The 20,286-nt window shown below is 41.4% G+C and overlaps 1 protein-coding gene across 1 annotated transcript in view; it reads left to right on the forward strand.

Moving 5' to 3' along the window:
- The window catches only part of EXPH5 (exophilin 5), a 42,808-nt gene extending 29,261 nt beyond the window's left edge, over positions 1-13,547 (forward strand). The window contains exons 8-11 of the mRNA XM_018556234.1: positions 5,758-5,818; positions 6,497-6,617; positions 10,080-11,101; positions 13,509-13,547. Coding sequence (XP_018411736.1) covers positions 5,758-5,818; positions 6,497-6,617; positions 10,080-11,101; positions 13,509-13,547 — 1,243 coding nt within the window. The remainder of the gene's footprint in view (positions 1-5,757; positions 5,819-6,496; positions 6,618-10,079; positions 11,102-13,508) is intronic.
- The last annotated feature ends 6,739 nt before the right edge of the window (positions 13,548-20,286 follow it).

Below are 20,286 nucleotides of genomic sequence, written 5' to 3' on the forward strand. Positions count from 1 at the left end.
CCCCCGTCGTGATTGGACGGCGGCGGACTGTAGTGTGCGGCCGGTGGACACCTTACATCTTCCCCACAAGGTCACCGCTGCCGCCCCTCGGTGGCCTTGTGGGAAATCCGGGCCTGGCTGCAGGTCCTCTTTCACCGGTAATTATTGTTCAGCAGTAGTGACACAAGAACGCCTTGTCTATGTTACTTAAGAGAACTGTGCCCAAAGCTGTATTATTTTGGGAGGAATGATGCAGTATTTAAGATCATTGCTGATCTTCGTGTGCAGATCTAATTTTTCAAGTCTTTCTTTGACAGTCATGGGGGTTCTGTGAATTGGCCATCTGGTTCTTTTCTTTGGGGTGCATTATCCACAGGCAGGGCCTTGGTTTGGGAAGTGTTCTGCTGGAAGTATTTACTGATTCTTGGAAAACCTGACCATTTGTGTTCCTTGTTAACGGTGCTTATGGATTCCTGCATCTGACCTGGACAATACCCTTCCCTGCTCCCCAAGCCATCGATCTTTCTCCCAACAAGGTCCCAGACAGGTTCTCTATATGATGCACATGCATGCCATGGCCATATTCCTAAGGGTAAGCCTTACTGTGAGGGACCACTGGAGGCTGCAAGGAGTATGGCTTGTGCTTAGGAATGAATAGGGCCACAGCATTCATGCACAGTATGAAGAGATGCCAGCTGGGAACCTGGTGGAGAAAAGATTGTTGGATCAGGAAGGAAGATAAGTATTATCTTAGTTGGCTGCACTCTGGTATCTTTTAAAACTCCTTAGGTGAGATACAGCAGCCATTATACGGGGGTCCCTTGATCCCTGTTGGATTTTTTTATTTTTATTTTATATTGTAGAAAAATGCAACAGAAGGAACTGGTATAAGCAAAGGCAGTTAATGTGAGCGTTGATTCTCCCCTTCAACAGAGATCAAGCGACTAGGCATTTGGTAATATGACTGGCTCCAACAGCACTGTTGTCTGCAGGCATGGAAGGGATTTAAGGACTTTTGTTTGCTATTATGACCTTCCAGGGTGGGCAGGGTAGCTAAGGGTGCCTTGTAAAAATTAGCTCACTACCAGCTCTTTTAATTTTATGTGCACGAATATGTTCATGGAGCAAGGTTGAGTTTTACACTCCTGTGATACAGCTATGTAGATCTGTAATCTTATGAGATATATATATATATATGGCACTGCAATGGTAAATGTAGATTAACCATGACCTGACATTTGAGTGGAGTGCCTTCTCTACCTTTTCTCCACCAAATCACCTGCCAGCGTGAGGCCATTGCAGGAATGGATTTCACTGGCATGTAAATTGATCCTTGTGTTATTAGCCAATAGAGGGCTCTGGGGATTTAGCTTTCTTCCTGTTCAGAGGATGCACAGAGAGAGAAAAGAGTCTTTGTGTTTGTAGGAATGCTGGGCTGTGATGTGAACAACAAACTCTCCCAGGATGTAGGGCAGTAAAGAGGCTGCATAGTTTAATCAGCAGTAGGGAGTGACAGAAACCGGCTGGATTTCTATTGGAAATGTGTGCCTACTTGTTTCCAATAATTGACTTGGCAAGTCTGACCCAGCGCTAATGCAATGGGTTCATCACTCCCATTAGACACAGTAGGCAAGGGCCTGTAGGTGGCAGTTAAAGAGACGACTTTCCTGTACAGTTATCAATCAGACATTATTTATTCTTTTTTCAGTAGAAACACGACTATTTCATTTATGTGGTCACAATATTTTAAGCTGTATTGTAAGTACAATAACATTCTGCTAAACAGGTGTTCCTAGCTGAAGGGGTCTTTTTACATTCCTACTGGTTCCAGCAATGGAAATCTGGTCCTGTAGATGTGAATGAGGCCTAATAGATATGTGGATGGGGGTTGTAAAGGGGTCATAGATATGTGGGGGGGGGGATAGTAGTTGTGTACAGCTATTTCATGCTTTTTCTTGTAATTAGACAAGTGGATTATAATGGGGAATATTACACTGTAATGTTCCCTATTATCTATTTCTCTGATTAAATGAAAAAAAAACTGGGCTAAACGCCCAGTTTTCTTAGACCGAGCGCAGAAGTCCCTGTAGATAAGTCTTCTCAAACAAGTGCCTATTGTTGCTGGAGAGTTAAGTACATGTGATCGTGGTCCGACATGAAGGAATGTGCACACAATGCAATGAACATGTTTTGTGTTTTGGGTGTCTGTGTTGCTTGGTGATCACAGTCATCTGCTCTGTGACTTGGCTCATGAGATCTTTGCACATGGCGATCACTCTGTACTTTAGCAAGTAAGAACCTGATCACCAAGATGACTGACAGGCCGTATGCGTCAGTGCCTTTCCCTCTAGAGATTCTTAATTATAAGAAAAAATACTGTGGAGTGCTGGAAGGCAGGGAAGGACAGCCATCACCATCACTCTGATTTTATATCTGTGCTGTAGCTTCACTTCTGCAGATTATTTGGTGAATAAATAAATATGTTATGCCGTATATATGTTATTCTTTAGGTTTGGTTGTTAATTCCACAGTTTGATATTGTGATTGATTAAAGGTGAACTGTATCCAAATAATTCCAACTATATTATTGTATACTATATATTGTATCCAAATTAAGCTTTATTTCTGCATGCTTACTGGCGAGTTAAGCCACTTGCTGCCGCCTTGTGGAGTTGAGTGTATTTCTTCCCCCTAATTTCAAAAGATTGTGATTATCCATAATGTAGAATGAACAAATCCATTTGGGAATCCACCTTCATTTTTATGGAAGGGAGGGGTGAAGGGACACTTGAAATGCACATAGCAAGCATGTTATAAGTCACAAATATTATTTAGGATTAATAGTGTCAACAGCTGTTACATCACTTTTCAATATAAAGTGAGGCAGTACCCTTACAGTACATTTGAAGACAAGAGGGTTAGGAGGTACCTGCTCATGAGAGCTTACAATCTAAACGGGAGGTTCAGGTGATGAAACGGGTAATAACTGAGGATGAGTTGAGAAAGTAAATTTCAGTTGTCAGGTAAAGGTGAGATAGGCTTTTCTGAAGAGATTGTTGCCTTTAGGCGATCCCTAGAAAAACAGAGTAGGAGATAGCCAGACAGATTGGGGTAGGGAGTTGCAGAGGATGGGAGAGGCTCTAGAGAAATCCTGGAGAGGAGCATGAAGGTGACAAGGCAGCTAGATAGCAGGAGGTCTTAGGAGGAGTAAAGAGGACGGTTTGGGTGATGTCTAGAGACAAGTTTGGTGGTGTAGCTTGGGGTAGAGTTGTGAATGGCATTGTATGATGATGGTAACTGAGCTGTTGGTGAGGTGGATGAATCTGGAAGCAGCATTCATGATAGGCTGAAGGGGATATAGCCTGTGTACAGATAGGTCAATGAGGAGGGACTTGCAATAGTCAAGACAAGAGATAACAAGGGAGTGAATTAGTAGATTGGTGGGGTCAGAGGTTAAGGAGGGGGATATCCTGGAAATGTTAGAGGTGAAGGCAGCAAGATTTGGACATTTATTGTGTGTGTGCTTATATATTCCTTGCATTGATCCTGCATATTCCAGTTCCTCCTGTACAATATTGCCACAGCATGCAGGTGCTTCTTGTATGTTTGTTTTCTGTATCTTACAGTTCAAACATATGCTAGTTACACTTGCAGTTTGCCATCCCTGCACAGACTTCCCTCCAAACGCATACTGAAGCTGCCCATACCCACGGGTTGAACAAAAAAAAGCAGATTCCGCCATCAATGCTACGAGTGCGTTAATCTTGGACTCCCCGGTGTTTTGTTTGTATTCGGACAGCAGCTATCAGAATACTCGAATAGAGTCAGCAGCTCATTGGCAGCAGATTCTGTTTGTAGGAAGATTTTCCAACCGGCTCCTTTTGATAAGCTGATCGAGGGATGTCAGCCTAAAGGGTGCTGACAGCGTCACCCACTGTGTGAATTTAGGCCGGTTTATCTAGAACGCAGCATCAACATCCTGGATGGCACATAAAATGTATGTACCATGTCTTGCCACTTTTTAAAAGGGCTGTACTAGGCTAAAATGACCGGTAAATTAATATGTAGAATCACTACTTTGCAGCTCTCTGTCCTCCGTTCTCTCTTTATCCCTCTTTTTTACTTTAATTTTATTTATTTCCTGCCCCCATTCATCTGCTTCTCTCTCTTACCTTGCTACTGCTTGCAAGGCTTCACTGATTTGGTCCTGGTCATGTCAATAGCACATGTGCTCGATCTTTTGCCATCGTGTTCTGAGTGAAGGAGTATTATACACTCTGGACCTAATAACTCCACAGTGCTGTTCCACTTTGTGGAGCACATTTTTGATGTATGCTTATTACAGATAACCGCAAGCTGTTAAAGCGGATCTTTAGCTATATGTTGAAAATAACACACACACCTTTAGAAATGTTTAGTAATGACAATCTACAAACACATACCTCTAGATCAGCGTTTTTCAACCACTGTGCCGCGGCACACTAGTGTGCCGTGAGATATTGTCTGGTGTGCCGCGGCTTTGGCTCACAAATAGACCAATCATACCGGTGCGAGAGCAGGGGACGCGGGTCGGCAATGGAGCCGCGACGAGAGCTGGGAGCGTGGAGCAGCCGCGATGACATAGCTGGGGCCGTGGAGCGGCGGTGACCGGGTATAGAGCGGTGATGCAGCCGCGTGACAGAGCAGGGGGGCGTGGAGTAGTGACGGCGTGGAGAAAAGATGAAGCCGTGACAGAGCCGGAGGGGTGGAGCGATGAAAGGTTCTGTCACGTCTCCAGCTCGGGGGGAGGAGCCGGTGACGTGACAGGAGCTCTGAGCCGTTACAGAGCCGGAGCATTGATAGAGGCAATTCTGCCAGCATCCCTCAGAGGACCCCCCTTTCTGCAGGTCTTGTCACGCTCCTAGCAACTGGGAAGGTGAGGGGGTTCTTTTCCATGACACACCAGCAGTGTGCACTTGACTAGTGTAAAGAAAAAGAAAAAAAGTGGGGCTTTAATAATGCCAAAAGACAATTCTGAATAAAAATGTCTTTTTATTTGAGATATGTATACACTTTACACTTTCAACCCAGGGGTGTGGTGCTTAAATACTCAGGCCTTGGCCAGCACTTAAATGTATGAAGAGTGTGCACTAAAGTTTAATTTTTTTAACATTTTCTAATGGTGGTGTGCCTCGTGATTTTTTTCATGAAAAAAGTGTGCCTTTGCACAAAAAAGGTTGAAAAACACTGCTCTAGATAACTGCAGGCTTTCTATTCTTTGCATACCTTATTTCTCTTTTCTTCCCCAGTCTATTGGCAGTGGCCATGTTTACTAAGGGCTGAATACTAGCTCTCCTATTCCTTAAAATCTGGAACATGTAACTAGGACATGTGACCATGCACATCATCTCAGGGGAGGAAAGCGACTTTCCCTGAGATCTCGTGAGATTACAGATGAGATTTCCCAGCAATGCTCTGCTGATGACAAGGCAGTCCCAGTGTGCATTGCTTTGCCAAACTGAAGTCATTTTGCCATTTTCAAAGCAGGAGGTGAATGCTCTGCAAGTGTAACTATTTCAAAATCACAGCATTTTACACATGACAGGTCTGTTATTATTAATCATCATACATAGAGGGACGCATTGGTAGAATTCAGTTTTTGAGTGTAAAGGTCTGCTTTAAGGTGTTTGTTTTATACTTTTTGATGTGGTTGGTTGACGTTATTGCACTGCTGCTTTTCCATACCTCGGCCATAGTACATCATTTGAAATGTCATCATAATGTCTCTTGTCCTTGCAGATACAACATCTTCTCAACTTTGAACCGGCCACCTCCAAGCACTGAGCCAGTGAAAAAGAAGGTGGGTGAGATTGCTATAGATTCCACAACAAATGAATGAATTCCATCATGTGAAGCATTTCCGACTGTCATTGTGGGCCTCATATATGCACACAAGTGCTTACAAGAAGAAATGTCCATCTTTTTATAACCAGTTAGCTCTTCTCTTAAGTAAGAAAACAAAAGGCTGACTTGTTGGTAGGGGCAAATAGGGCCGTTGTAGAGATGCTTCATACATGAAGGCCAATATTGTAAGGCAGCTTATTTTACAGTTGTTTCGAAAGCTATTTCTGTAATATATGTGGAAATGGAGATCTAAAGGTGATGCAGAATTTACCACCTACACTCTCTTCCATGTTCCTGGTCCCCAGATACACAACAGGTAAGCCTCACTGCAGTCTGCCAATCCCCTGAGTGCTGCAGGGGAACAGTAGATCGATACTCGAATTGTTTGGTTTCTATGATTCAGCCGGTGATTTCTCTTCAGTGGCAGGAGTGGTAAGTATTAACGTCTTTGTAGGTAGCAGGTTTATGGGCACTTTCAGTAAGGTGATAGGGTCACTTTAAATGCTCTTGGTGGTCCAGCACAGATCAATTCGAATGAACACTGGAAAGGCTTGAAAACCAGGGGGGCTATGGTAGCTAAACATTTACTATGGACTGATTTTCATTTGTATTCTGTTATATTCTTCTTTTGCAGTTTGAAATCTACCACTCAGGAAGAAGCGTAAAACAGATTGCAAGTTTTTTTGAGGGCCATCAGAAAAAAACTAACCAAAATATCCCATCTGATGTGCAGCTGCAGAGAGAAGCTTTCCAAGGTGAGGAAGGGGGTATTTTAAGATTTTACAGTAAGGCCTTATTCACAAGGCTAACAGCCGGCCCGTACAGATCCGTGCTGCATGCACGGCCGTATCAGGCTGCTCCTGGGAAGGACAGGTGCTGCGTGTGATTGTACGCAGCAGCCCGTTCTTCTCTATGGGAGTACGCCGCCGTACGCTCACCCGAACTGCACGTCAGTACGGAGACAGGATGGCTCCTGTTTGCGTCCGAGCACGGAGACCCGCACCGACATGCAGTTCGGGTGAGCGCACGGCCACGTATTCCCACAGAGAAGAATAGGCTGCTGCGTACAATCACACGCAGCACCTATCCTTCCTGGGAGCGGCCCTGCACGGATCTGTACGGGCCGGCTGTTAGTCGTGTGACTGAGGCCTAATGAAGATAGTTATATTCAAAAAGATGACATTGAATTAGCTGATTTGTTAATTTGCAGTGAACCATAGAAACCAATCAGCTTTTTTTCTGCTTAGAGCATGCTAAAAAATTGAAACCAGGGATACTGCTGCCAAAGAGTGTATCTAAGCAACTTTCAAACAACATTGTTTTTTGGACTCCTGCCCCCTGTGAGAAAATTACAAAACTGGCATAATAGATAACTTTAAAGTATCACAAAATACATTGATATTGTACGCTGTGCATCAGAACAATATAGCAGGTTGTTGTATAGGAGATATATATGATTGTCTTGGCTAGCTCAGGTTCCTCCTCTTTGTTGCATACAAGTAATGTTTCCAAATATTCTATTAACATTTTTTATTATTGCAGATAAAGTAAAAGCAATGGTTCTCAACATGTCACTAAAACACAATGCTCGTTAAAAAAACAAAAACCATAGTGTAAACATAGTTGGAAACAGTATAAATCTGCTGAACAGTTTAATTCTGAACACAGCTATACACAACAATACAACTATATAAAATCTTCTCACCTGGCCCAGTGCTGCTCTACAAGCGTATTTTTTGCTATGGCAAATTAGCCTATTGTGCGATCTTGTACTTGGAAGGGTTAATGAGTGTGCAGTGCTCACATATGGGGCCAGCTGAAATTTCTCATCAGATCAGGGACAGCTGAGTATAAGATAGTGAGGGGGTGTAGTTACACTTTTTTCTCTAAAGGTGCCCATACACTACTTTCCTACTGCCCATTTCTACTCTACGGTCGCACGTCTTTTGTCTTCAGAGCACCCTTGAAAATCTGCCCAAATACATACAATTTTCGGCGGGTTAGTGGCGTGCTTGGAAGACAAATGCACACTGTCCGCTCAGCATTGGAATCATCGGAAGTCGCAAGTACGATCTGCCTGTCCAAGATGGGCAGATCGTACGAGATTTTAATTACCTGACAACCATCGCACAACGAAAGTCGTGCGATGGTTGTAAGGTGTATGGCCAGCTTTAGAAACCAGATGTGTTGCTTTTTTTGGCTGTGCTGTCTGGCAGAGGTGTGTTAATCACAAAAGCGGCTGGACAGAATTGCACATTCTTTGGCAGATTTGTCACATGTGTATTTTGAGGTTCCCCTGGACTTTAATTCATAATGAAAAAAAATTCCCATCTCATCTACACATTTTACTCTCCTATGCATATGATTATTGATAGCGTTTGCATATAATTAAGAAAATAGTGCATTTTTTGCACTTGTAGTTCTTGCTTGACTTTTTTGTAATTCCCCTATGAGCGATTTTTTTAATTCTCGCTGTCTCTGTGAATCCAGGCTCCTGTGTTAGATTTGGTAAATATAGTACAAGAGCAATATTATGACAGTGACTCATACATTCCTTTTTATCTAGGTTATTCTAGGAGGGACTGCTGTCCCATAAAAAAAATAGAAGCTAAACGCCAACAAATAAAATGTTTTCTGCAGTACTGAGCATGGGAAAACACAACGTGGTGGCTGTGTAACATTATGTATTGATGAACAGTGATTTATCATACAAACATCATTATTTTTGCATGTATTCTTTTCCTTGGCTGCTCATTCTTTTGTAATGCTCTTTTAGATGCTGTTTTTACATTTGGGGTTTGTGTTTTTTTTTTTTTTTTATTATTATTATTCATTTTGGGTGGTGCGGCATACTGTGAGTAAAACTAGAACTTGTCAGTGCAGCTTGCAGGGTCAGTGATATGATCATGTTTTGCTAGTTTCCTCCCTCTGTGGCCACAAGCGTTCCTGCCTCTGAGAATTAAGTTGCCGGTCTTATTAGTTTTATTCTTTTGCCCACAGTGTACCCCACCACAATTCCACCCAAAAAGAAAATGAAGAGCTATGAATAGAGGTCGTATTTAAATGGTTGTGTAGCCATTTAGTTAAAATATATGGCCAAAAGTATGTGGACACCACTATAATTTGGGTATTTTCTGTGAAGGATACTGTTAGTGCTATAGCATACAAAGACATTTGTGCGCTTCCAAAATTGTGGAAACCGTTTTGGGAAGGCCCTTTTCTGTATCCCTGTGTACAACGCTAGCTCCATAAAGACATGGTTTGATGAGCCTGAGTGGGGAAATTCTAGTGGCCTACAGAGAACCCTAACCTCAACCCTACAGAACACTTTTTTTTGGGATGAATTGGAATGCCAATTGTGAGCCAGGTCTTCTCGCTCAACTTCAATACCCGATCTCACAAATTGTCTTTTGGCTGAATGTGCACAAATTCCTGCAGACACACTGCAGGGGAGGATCCAGATCCTTAATAATGCCCATGATTTTGGAATGGTTTGCCCAACAAGCTCATATATAAGTGTTAGTGTGTATTGACAATGTTCTCGCTGTACCCTTGTACTTGCAGAAGTAGAACAGTACAGCGGAACCTGGAATGCAAAAGCACTGAATTTTTGCACATTCCTTTATTGATATGGAAAATATGGCTGTTCCTATGTAGACATCTAATAAAAACTCTAAAAAGAATCCAGCTTTTTTTTTTTTTTTATGCCTTTAAAAAGAATCTGTAAAAAAAAAAATGCTGCGGGCCCCTACAGGCGCATACCTGCAAAGCTTTGAAAACCCTGCCATTGCAGACAAATCTCCAGCCAATATGTCAGGAAAAATCTCAGCATTTCCTGATGGTTCTAAAGTTTGCCCATTTTGTCCTGCTTTCTGCACATTCATATTATCCAGTAAGGCAGCCTATCATAATGATGGGATGATCGGAATGTGTGGCAGACAGGAGGTAGTGGAAACCGCAACTCCACCTGAAAGCTCTGAAGTTTTCCCTGTTGGGGAGGCTGTGCAAACAGAGGCTGCTTCAGGTGATCACAAACACCTCCTAGGTGCCTAAATTGTATACCTGCATCAGTTTTGGTTTTTTCTTTTTCTTGCATAGTGGCATTTGCTGATTGACAAATCTATTTAAAAAAAAGTCCCCAAATATCATATCTTTTATTTTAAAGTCATCAACGGTATAAATAATAGAATGCACATTAATCATTTTTCTTTATTTAGTTTTAGGAGATCTGGACCAAAAACTTGCCCAAGAACAAAGTTGCAGCCACCCACCGAGGAACAAAATATCTTCAACTTATCAACATGGTAATGTAAACAGCAAGGAAAGCTCATGCCGCAATCCATCAGACACAAGGAAAGAATACAGCACCTTATCCTCTCGTGATGAAAGAAGAACAGTATCTTTGGAAGAAGCACATTCCACCCATGCCACATACCAGCCAAGAAGGTTTAATGAAATCTACTCTGTCACGCATCACTCAGAATCAAAAACAGAGGCTTGCAGCAAGGATATTTATGCTAGGAGCCTGTGTTCTGACTTGGGCAGCAAGTCACCAAGTATTGCACCCATCTCTGGGAAATTTTCATCAAGCAGCTTGCATCTTCCATCGGAGAGCTTAGAACATGAAAGGAGCAGACAGCTCAAGCCAAGGAGGATACCTATTACCTCAATCAGATGGAATAAATCAGCTTCTAGCCAACCTGAGGTCTCAGGTAGACCTTTCCGAACACAGTCTGCTCTCGATCTTACATATGCTGGTAACACTTCTCAGCAAAATCGAATATTTGATCTTTACAAGTACGGCAATTCCAATAAAGTTTCTCCATCGGGCTCGAATGACTTCCATAAAGTGAACTATCAAAATAACTTGACATGTACAACATATCAAAACAGTTCAAATAAATGCTCCACTGGATATTACAAAACGGACTCTTGTGGCCTAAAATCCATAACCAAATTTCCAACACAAACTAACTGCCACTGGGAGGAAGAGAACAAGGAAAATTCGCTTAAGCTTAACAAAGTCACTAGCCAACCACCTTCTTATGCTGGCACTAAATCGGAGAAGAATACAGAACACATGGAAGTCTTAAATGAATATCCTTCACAGGATAATATTTGCAATATAATGGATCAGACAGAGGATTGTATTTTCACAGGCAATAAATCTGATCCACACGATCTTAATTTACAAACTAAGAACATTTCTGCAAAATCAGATATTTCAGGAGTGGATATGGTACCTTGTAGAGAGAATTTGGATGTGGGTCATCAGAACATTCCAGTAGCCTGTACAATGACATATGACATTGGAAATAAAACAGAAGAAACTGTCAAGACATCTCTCAGTGGCCTATCAGAATTGGAGCCCATGGAAGTATATGATCCAAAGGCCTCACTTCCATATACAGATACATTGTTAGCCATTTCTAAAAACGTGCGAAAAGTTGGCAACGGAGATCAAAAAGATACTTCTCTTCCAGTTCTACAAAAACATTCATCTTATACCAGACCATTGTTCACTAAGCAAGATAGAGCAACGTTTGCATTTCAAAGTTCTGAACATTCAGTTAAACCTAATATTTTAAATACAAATTATTCTCCTTCTACAAATGTGTTTATATCTTCAAAACCCATTGGCTGGAGTAATACAGTTTCAGGAAACACCTCGACTGATGATACTGAAAGACCTGTAATGCTAAACTCAAGACAAGGTTCAAAGAACAATCACTTAGAAGGGTATAGATCTGATATGCTGAAGCATCAGAAAAAAAACGCATCCTCCCTTCCAGATTTAATTGATGAGGAAAATTATTGTTATACAGATTTCAGTTTCCCAACAAATAAAAATGAGGAAAAGCGCATAGATAGTTCCTTAACCACTGTGCCCACAACAGTGTCTGCTAAAACACATAAAATGTCTCCTGGAAACAGCTTCAGTTCTCACATCACAAGCCAGGGAGAAGATTCAAGTTCAAGAACTGTGGACTCTTTAAAAAAAATTAGAACATGTTCTTTTGATGCAGTGTTTGACAGAACATCTAAGGAAAAAGAGCAGAATACCCCATTGTCGGAAAAGGTATCATCCTCAGCAGACAATGTAACAGAGCCTGATGGTACAAACAAAGTCTTAGATTTGCCAGAGACTGCTTCTTCCTATTTCGATGTACATAAGCAGCGGTACAGATCTATCCATTTTAATAATGATCCAAATTATGCCCAGCATGGGGCTGATACAAATAATAATAATAGACTGTTTCCCAAAACATCACAAACTCATAAGGTATTTAGTGAAGCGAATAGATTAAGCAGTGTGTTTACTGACCCCAAAAGGGGCAGTTATAACAGAGAACCAAATAAAATACCAGAATATGAAATGTTTCCAAAGTCCCAAATATTTGTCAAAGATGAAAAAGGTATTTTAGAAACAGAAACAAATCAACAGAACGTTGGCAGTGGAACACGGAATGTAGAGACTGAAAAGGGAATTACCCAGAACTTTTTTAACCATTTGAATCAACAAGGGACTGGCAATATAACTGAAATCAATGAGCAACCCAAACTTCAAAGTATAACTGTTCTTCCCACCAGTCAGATTGTAGAGGAGCATTTACAAAGAAAGTCCTGCACCAAGGATAACGCAGAGAAAAAGACTTTGAACTTACTGAAAGAGCACTTGCTTCTGACACCAAAACCATACAAAAAGAGTGTTAATACCAAAGAGGACACCAACCCCCCTTTTTCGGGAGGTGGACTGACGGCAAATATTTATACTTGTGAAAGTCTGTCCGATAACATTACGTCTTTTGGAACTAACTCCATTTCTGAAATTCAACAGAAATCTAAAACCTACAGTTGTCAAGGAGTAACAGAAAGAACTGAGATTTATGAAACCTGTTACACAGATTCATCTAAGCCGGATCTGGATACGGTTGAATATCATAAGGTTGTTTCAATCTATTACACCTTACCTCGTAATTATTATAAAAGACAGTCAAATGTATCCCAGAACAACTTAAAAAATATTGATCAGACTCTTCAAAATAGTCGAGCTCCCAGCGCTCTTTTGGAGACTATGATAAACAAGTGCTCAGAAGCTGAAGAAAACCATGGCCTCAGTTACCAAAATATGGGAAAACCATCACCATCAAATTGTGCTCCTAAAACGGAATTGACCAAAGAGCTGGATTCTGGAGAAATGCCTTTAGGCCAACAGCACCTTTTAAATTTTAACTTAATTCCTTTACAAACTGATCTATTAAATAAGAATAACAGACCCCTTCCCGGTGCAGAAACAACATCAACGGACTTTGATTTGGTGGAGCAGCTTAGTTCCTGTCACATATCTGAGAATGGTTTTGGTCAAAGGCATAATGACTTGCAGATGCAAAGAAGTTCACAAAATATCAATGAATATAGTCCTACAAGGACTTCACCCCGGTATACACAAAATACTTACTACACATTACCAAATAGGAAATCTAATCTCCAGGATTTGGATAAAAGTATTCTTGATAAAGATGTTGCTACGGCACGTAACAGGTATAATCTATATTCTAAAAGAGGAAATTCATTTCCTACAACTCCAGAATCCCAAGATGTTTTCTTTTCACCAACATTTAGTTATGATTATGTTAATTTTACAGGGAGTGGCAATTCTGCAAATTTTCAGGAAAGGCAACTGAATGATACACATAATTTTTTGAAAAAAGATGGTTTGTGCAATAAGGATCCCCCTGACGATGGGGTAATTTACAGAGAAGATATTCCTTCTATCTATAAATCAAAAAGTGTAAAAGATTTAAATAGAAGTGAATCACACCATACTAGAGACAAATCACCAGGCATGGAAACCAAACTCAGTCCACAGTCTCATAGCCATCCCTATGCTGCTAAAGTAAATGAACCTTTAAATCGGACTAGACCGTCTTATAACTCCAAGTTTGTCCAAAAAAAAATGAAGCCTATAAACGCCAAGAAGTTTACTTTTTCCTTTGACAACACTGGCCAAAAAGAATACATCAACTCTCAATCAAGTGAATCCTTTGGTGAATCTCTTAGATCGTCTGACATTGATTCGCCATCCATGTTCTATTCACCAAAGGACAGCTTTCCTTCACATGCTAACAAACATTATTATGGACAGAGAAGCCCAGCTGAGTGCGGAAGTTCTCAGCCTTCTAATATGTACCGCTCTAAAAGTTTGAAAAGCATCAATCATGATTACCAAGAGGAAGAGGTTGAGATCAGGAGAAAAAGTGATGGAAGTTTTTCTTCAAAAAGTTATGGTGGGAATATGAAAGGCAGAAGTCGTTCAGGCATCAACAGTGGTGATGGCACACATAACAGGAGCTATTCAACTGAGATGATTGATGAGAATGATAATTGGCCATCTAGCAGTGTGGGCAGGGACCAAACCCCTGTATATACTGCTAAGGCTGTTGACTATGGGATTTTTGGAAAGGAGCAACAGGAAGCACTTTTAAACAATGTAAAGAGATCCCTTACTGAGGGCAGGTTATGGAGGCCAAGTTTTCTGAAAAACCCAAACTCCCTGAGGAATGAGGAACATTATACTTCTCATCAAACGGGCTGTAAACCTGATGATAGTCTGAAAGGGACTCTCAACATATATGAGGGCGAGGTGCCTCCCAATTCAGAATCTGATAATGATACGACAACTGATGATGAATATTACTTGAATGAAAATGACAAAGAATCTGAATTGTGAAGTCCTTCAAAAATAGAACCAAAACAGTATTGGCACTTTTTTTCAGACTATATACTGACTTTAAGTAAATATATATGCAATATAATTATCTTGACAAACAGAGGGGGTAACATATTTTGACAATTTTTGTTTTTATTTAAGTGCAATATTGAAGGCAGCTTCTCATGAATGCTATCCATATATGTATAATGTAAGAAATATATAGTAGAAAGAGGATGCCAAGCCAATGTTTTAACTCTCGGCGAGATGGGTGAAAGATTTGAACGTATAACCCACATTGCCGAATTAATCAGAATGTAAAGAGCCAGGTTGTGCACTTTTACCAGCAGCTCCCTTTGCCTATGCAGGCGAATGGGAAAACCTCCCATAAACTCACAAAGGCACATGACTGCAGTAGAGCCTCACGCAGGATGTTGAAACTGACGGATCACAGCAAAGAGACAAATTTAAGTACATAATATATCTTTCACATAATATTCATCTAAACGCCCTCTATGTAGAATCCTTGGGTGGAATTATCCTTCAAAGTGTACTCTTCACTAACAGTGGGGAGAGCCATTATGTTGAATAAGCCAATCTCAAATTGGTGCTATAATAACCAGTACTTCCACTACAGCAATAGAACACCATGAGTTTCCTTGCCGGCACGGACCTCGTTGCCCAATATTCTACTGTGCTTGGCTTCTTTGGCCATCTTGATTGATCACTGTGGCATGGTGCATGTACATGGGAGCCATTTCAACACCAAGGCATGCTAAGATTGTACTCTGAGCTGTGCATGTGCAGCTTAGTGTTCGATCTAAAGACACTTAGACTTTTGTCTTGCGAGGGTTGTAAAGTAATTTAAAGAACGTACGATCTGCCCATCTTGGACAGGCAGATCGTACTTGCGATCATCGCAAGCCCAACCCGCTGAGGGGCGGGCTTCCGATGGCCGCAATGCTGAACGGGCAGTGTGCGCGTGCGCACACCGGCCCGTTCGTCAGTTACCTATCGATCATGCTAAACACCAGCGGAAAATTGTACGATTCTCGGCTGGTTTTCCAACATGCTCGTAATACAAAAGTCGTGCGACTGTCCAGTAGAAACAGTCGCACGCCTTCCATACACTGTACGATTATCGTACGATCGCGGGATTTCCCGCGATTCTCATACGAGAATCGTGCAGTGTACGGGCACCTTTAGCCAGCAGGTAGATAAGAAGCGTTTATTGCAAGGTAGACATAAGGGTTGGTTTACTAAAGGCACAGGCTGTTCTGTTTGCAAGGGAATTTCCCCTTAGCTTTGTGAACATGGTAAAGCTCTGCTGATTTCCATCACCCAATCATGTGCAAGCAAAAATAAAGGGTTTGTTATTTTATTTTCCTTTGCATGTGATTGGGTATTCTTTGCAAAGTGAATTTTCACCACATTCACTAAGCTTAGTGAACATTCCTTTACTATTTTTGCCTTTTTATAAGCCATCAATTAACGCAGACTGGATTTCTTTTCCATTTTATAAGTTTATAAACTCATGGTTTAGATGTTTGTTTAAAACGAATACATCTATGAAACTGTGTTTGCAAAGCATCTAGGGCACCCATGTGTAAAGTAAGCTTTACCATGCCCATACTGCTGCTTAAACAAAAGAACACTTACATTTATAGAACACAACAATGTGGTTTACTAATGCACATTGCTTCAACTTCACTTGCTTCAGGACTTTAAATAAAGCATAGCCCTATTCAAATGAATGAGTAAAACAAAAAAATAAGCTGGCATGAGGGCCTGGTCATGTGACCTGTTAGCCTCTCCTCCATTCATGGGATTCTCTCTGCAGTGTTAAGCAGAGGGGATTCAATGAAAAACTGCAGGGAAGAGTTTATTCTATTGCCTCTATTTTATAATGGGATGTAAAATATGGGTAACTGTGAGGCATAACATTACGGGGTCCGGGAAAAGTGGCTAGCAGTATCCACCTATAGATAAGTCACTAGGTGTAAGTTAGTCTCGAAGCTTAGAGCCACCTTGTTTATTATTGAGCAAGCCAAATTGGCCTACCTGCTAGCTGGAATGGTTAATTTTAAATATTTGTATATTCATCATTTTATTCATCATTTACCTGGATAAAAAAATTTATTTAGTCTGAAACATAAGAAAATATTTACCAAAAAAACGATACCCTAGATTCCGTAATCTGACGTAACAAGTAAACCAAACTTGTTTAATAAGATTCATAAATCGGTTGAGTTACTAAATTTCCTCATTTAAATGGCAGCCTTGCCATCCCTTATACCCGAATGCACTGGATTTACAATGGGGTTTAGGTGGGTGTGACTATGAGGGAACTAGTAGACGGTAAGTACCAGCACCAAGGGAGAAGTTTGTAAGCATGTCTTGTACAGTGTAGAACTGGAGTTACTAGTCTGCACCCTCCAACAGTTGGGAAACCAATCTGGCAAGCATACTGGCTGCTTTTGGTACCATACGAAGACAGATGCCATGGCTGCCCATGTCTTGGGTCACAGCATATAATACACTGTAAATTAAAGCTGAACTTTGGGCAAACTGCTTTATCCATAGTTAGAAACTCGTGGCACTGTTTCTGTAGCCAGTCTTGTGATTTGGGTAATGCTGCCAGACAGCACAGCCTCATCCTGGACCTTCCTGCAGACTATACTGCAATTAAAGAGACCCTGTGAGGATAGCAATATGGAGTGCGGTGTTGGTCTGAAAATATTTGGCTGCCATACTGATTCATTGGTTTCAGTACTTTCCAGGCCACTAAACTGGAGGAGGTAAGCAGATCAAGAATTCTGACTGAACTGGTTGTGTGTTAAAATCAGCCAGAGACAGCCAGGCAACTAGTGTTTTTGAAAGGAGGTCAGTAGCAGCAGCAGCCTTCATATGTCTCTTGGTAGAAGAGGAGCAGGACACCTGTGAGACTATACTCTCCCCTCCTGATAGCATCATGCAAAGCAATAGAGTCCTGACTGGCTGATTACTGCAAGGATTAATAAACAGTTTGCCGGAGTTCTGCTTTAATATCTGCTGGAAGTTTAGCTGTAACGAGAAATTGCATTAGACATGAGGATGCTGAAGGACATTCCACCGTCAGAGCGGAGACTGAGAGAGGTGAACGGTCACCGCCACAAAACTGAGCTTTAGGTGACTATAGCTTCTTTATATTCACCCGAATAGTGAATATAGACCAAAATGATCATTTAACGCTTACAGTGCGGGGGTAGCCCCACTGCAAGGGTTAATTTTTTTAATTGCCTGGAGTTCTTCTTTAGTAAGTAACCTGTACAGGGCAGTACCCAAGTCAACCAATCAGATTTGAGTCAGTAAAACATTTCTAATTGCTTTCAGCATATCTCTCTTTTTCTCAACAAATGTGACTGTAAGGGCCCATTCACACCAGGCCCCACACACATTGTGCTCTGCGTAACACGTGCCCTGGTGTGATTTGGGTAGGGTGGTGCGATGGCATTGTTACAACGCGTCAAGCAGTTTACTTTTTAACGTGTGACAAAAAAACACTTTCGACTCTATACCCAATGGCGCGTTGCGGTGTGTTGTAATGCATTGGTATACATTGCGTTGTGTAAAAGTGCTGCACACCGATAGACATGTATGGTGTGAGCAATTGTCCTCTCGGTGTGCTTGTGTTGATCAGTGCTCCTTAATGTAGGCTCAGCGATCCTAGTGTGTCATTTCTCTTTTAGACCAAAATGTATTGTTTTATGTAAATTAATTATTGTGTATAAAACCAGAAAGAGAGAGATAGTGCAGGTGTTCTCAACATTGTGTCACATTGGGTTCAGCAGGTAAGTATCCTCCCATGTCTGCGGCTGCTTCCCCCCCATTATCCATCATGTATATAGCTGTATATAAACTGACTGCACTTTCATAAATATTTATTTTTCTCAGAACTGAGTTATGGAGATAACGGGGTGTAATGCTTCATATAAAACATGTAAAGTATCAATATTGTCTCTTGTAATATAATGAAAAGTATTTTGTATTTTTTTACTGTCTAACATTTGTATATTCTGTAAGTGTAAAATCATATTGTGTTGTTCTAAGCCATTGCTAAATACATTGGTGTTGGAAGTAAAAAACAAATCTCAGTAAGGCTTGTAAGCTCAGATTGGAATGTTTGGTTATTAAATAAAGCTTGCTCTTTGGTCTTGTGTGTACGTCATTTATTGAAATCTATCCAATCATATACAAGTTTTAAAGGAGTTTAAAAACGTACACAAGGGTTAACGGGGCTTGTTTTGTCGGGAGCCTCAAATAAAGAGATACTCACCTGATCCCGGTCCCCGCAGCCTCTTCTTCCCTAGGCTCTGGTGGTCTAAGGACCGCTGACATCATCCACATTAGCTGCGAGGACCACATCCGCGGCACCCATGCTTTCCTCGAGCTTCTGGATCTGATATCCACACCTCAGTTTAAATGTGAGTGTTGTGCAACTGCTATTACATAATCGGTGACCTTTTATGTTTGATCTTTAATGCATCACTTTTGTTGTCACTACTGTTTACATAGTTTAAAAATGAAATGGCGGGATTGTGACGTCAGGGGACGTAGGAGTGGTCTGTTTCACTACTTTTTTTTCCCCCAATTGGTATGTCTATATAAATGTTGATCTGTTATTTGTGCACTGTCATCTCTGAGCCTGATGAAGGGGACCCTGCGTGGCCCCGAAAGTGCTTGCACCCGAAAGATTTCATATGTCAATAAATGAACACTTGATGCAGTCATCGATTTGGTGTGCTGGTGACGTTCTTCCAATATCAAATAGTACCAAGCACAGTCATGCTTCCCTATAATCCCTCATGTGACGCATTTGGATGCGTCACATGAGGTTTAGGGGACACTTAAAGCAGTGCGACTGCCAGCATCACTAACGCTCGTACTACCCCAGCATGTTCCCACCATTTGTTAGAGTTGAATGGTATTCAGGCTGTGTTCACATTAAAGGGGTTCCCAGGTATAGGATGGCTGACATGCATGGATTGAATTTCAGCCAAGTCCCACTAAATCGGCTGAAATTTGAGCTGTAGGTGGCTCTGCCGACACCACCCGGGTCAGCAAAAGATGATTGCAAGGTGACTCCACAAGATGTTGAAAGGTGATGAGAGAAATCTGACACTGCACTGTTGCCCTTCTGTTGTCTTGTACCAGTCTTGCCACTCTCCGTTCTGCCCTAACATTGACTAGTCGCTGGCGGCCACAATTCGCACGTTCAGACCCAGATTTTCAGCTGACAGTTACATAGTATTTGGGGTTGAATAAAGACATACGTCCATCAAGTCCAACCCATATAGGTCCACGCATCATCTCATTCTTAAGGATACTGGTATCCCTGGATATTACGGTCCCTCAAGAAATTGTCCAAACGTTTCTTGAACAAATCTACACTCTTGGCTGAAATCACTGCCGATGGCAGTGAGTTCCAGACCTTAACCGCTCCAACTGTAAAGAACCCTCTTCGCCCATTGTGCTGGAATTTGTTCTCCACCAACTTTAGGTGGTGGCCTCTAGTCTTTGTAATGGAGTTAATCTCAAACAGTTTGTTGCCAATGTTGCTGTCACCATTGAGCATCTTGTACATGAAAATCATATCCCCCCCCCCTAAATCTCCTTAATTCCAGCGTAAACATGTTTAAGGTCAGAAGCCTTGTCTCATAGCTCTGGTCCTCCAT

The sequence above is a fragment of the Nanorana parkeri genome, unplaced genomic scaffold, assembly GCF_000935625.1.
Source record: "Nanorana parkeri isolate BGI_ZX_2015 unplaced genomic scaffold, ASM93562v1 scaffold229, whole genome shotgun sequence".
Lineage (NCBI taxonomy): Eukaryota > Metazoa > Chordata > Amphibia > Anura > Dicroglossidae > Nanorana > Nanorana parkeri.